Raw genomic sequence first — 1,816 nt, 5'->3', positions numbered from 1 at the left:
TACATTACCATTCAGAAAATAGACTGCAATGTAATTGCAACATGTTTCCATCTAACTTGGTCGCAATTTGTAAATGTTTGCTTGATAGGCTTAAATATACTACTACTACTACCACCACCACCACCACCACCACCACCACCACCACCACCACCACCCCCCCCCACCCGCCCGCCCGCCCGCCCGCCCGCCCGCCCGCCCGCCCACCCACCTACCTACCTATAGTAGACACACTTCACCCATAAACGTTAGTCAAATAAAAAAAGTGTTACTTTAACCGAAACGTTCAAGTGATTCAAGGCTTTCAACATACATACCATGAACCTCGAATCCTTCTTCACACCCTTCAATTGTTACACTTGTGCATCTTTTTTCATCCATATTGTACATAATTATTTCACCTTCCAGATTATGACCCAACAAAATATCCCGATTGCTGATTTGAGCAAAGAAGAGATAATCTAGAACACTATTGCTTTCAAAGATATAACGTTTCGTCCAAGACTTACAAACGTCGTACTCTTCCATCACCCACAATTCACAACGGAATTCAGGACAGGGACCCCCATTACACACAACAGGAGCAACAAGTTTCCCACCAAGAGCAAAGATCTGGGAAAATAAGAATGAATCTGGTACCTCGATTTCATGAAATTTTTCATGAGATAAACTGAAGGCAGCAATAGTCATTTCTGAGCGTCTGCCTTGTACGATCCAGTGAAGATTATTGTTTAAAAGTAGCCCTGGGGATCGACCATAAGCAATATGCGGTTGGTAAGGGAAATTAGGCAACATATTCCATGATTTTTTACGTAAACTATACACCTGTACAGATTTGGTGTCGGGAGCAGAATCATGAATGTACATCTCAGAAATGGAGATAATTTTATAATCATCTGTAGAAGAATCATAACCAAATCCATATGTATCCATATACATTCCATCTGGAACTTTCAAGGTCTTTCCTGTGGTGGCATTTACTAAACAGAGGTCAAGATGATTATGATAGACTAGAAGAAGCCCGTTGCAAGACCCTAGTACGTTAAGCCATGATTCATGGATATTAAGGCGTTTAGCAGTTAGGGTTTCAGGTGCGGGTTGGGTGTTGAGTTGCTTTATATCGAGTGAGTAGATAGAATCACCCCATCCCGGAATTAAAACCAGGTGGGCGGGGTTAGGATTGGGGTTGTTTTTGGTGTAGTTACGAACATGGGTTTTGATAAATTCGGGACTGGAAATCAGAGAGTACCATCGTTTTGAAACTGATTTGAAACGGCCTAGGGATTTAGCTGGTAAAAAAGGTAGAATGTCTTCGATTACATCCGGTGGAAGGTAGGTTAGGGCTGACATTGATTTGGGGAGAAATTAAAAAGTGAAAATGTAAAGGGCAAATGATGACTTACTTCAATTATGGGATGAAGAGAGAGTAGATGTAGCAACAGACCAATAAAATGGAGGAATGGTAGTCCAATGAAGAAGAAGATGATAATGCCCGGATTGTAATTTGGCTGGGGGTTTTAAGCCACTGTAGTAAGGTATCGTGGTGCTTAAATAGAAACTGACCAAGAAATGATGAATTGGTAAGCTACTCCGTTCGATACAATCGACGTTTGCTCTCAAGGTTTTTGTATCCGGTTTTGTTTTGGGTCAGTGTTACTTGGCTGTCCAAACCAACAATGCAAATAGGCTTGTATCATAAGTCTTGGGCTTCTGATTATTTTTATGGTTGAGCCTCATTTTCAGTGTTTGATGTTTGTCAGCCCAAATGCAAGTGGGCTTCTAAAACACGGTCTTCGTTAGTGTTGCACTTCATTTAGTT

General features: G+C 41.4%; 1 protein-coding gene across 1 annotated transcript; it reads right to left on the bottom strand.

Annotated features, from left to right (window-relative positions):
• Nucleotides 1-270: 270 nt before the first annotated feature.
• On the bottom strand, nucleotides 271-1,347 carry LOC139889015 (F-box/kelch-repeat protein At3g06240-like). The gene has a single exon (XM_071871990.1). The coding sequence runs from the start codon at nucleotides 1,345-1,347 to the stop codon at nucleotides 271-273; it is 1,077 nt and encodes a 358-aa protein (XP_071728091.1).
• Between the last annotated feature and the right edge of the window lie 469 nt (nucleotides 1,348-1,816).

The sequence above is a fragment of the Rutidosis leptorrhynchoides genome, chromosome 2 (assembly GCF_046630445.1).
Source record: "Rutidosis leptorrhynchoides isolate AG116_Rl617_1_P2 chromosome 2, CSIRO_AGI_Rlap_v1, whole genome shotgun sequence".
Classification (NCBI taxonomy): domain Eukaryota; kingdom Viridiplantae; phylum Streptophyta; class Magnoliopsida; order Asterales; family Asteraceae; genus Rutidosis; species Rutidosis leptorrhynchoides.
This window is presented reverse-complemented; position numbering and strand designations above follow the sequence as displayed.

Bases quoted from the DNA above. Each gene is read 5' to 3' on its own strand.
- LOC139889015 (XM_071871990.1), bottom strand. From the start codon at position 1,347: ATGTCAGCCCTAACCTACCTTCCACCGGATGTAATCGAAGACATTCTA.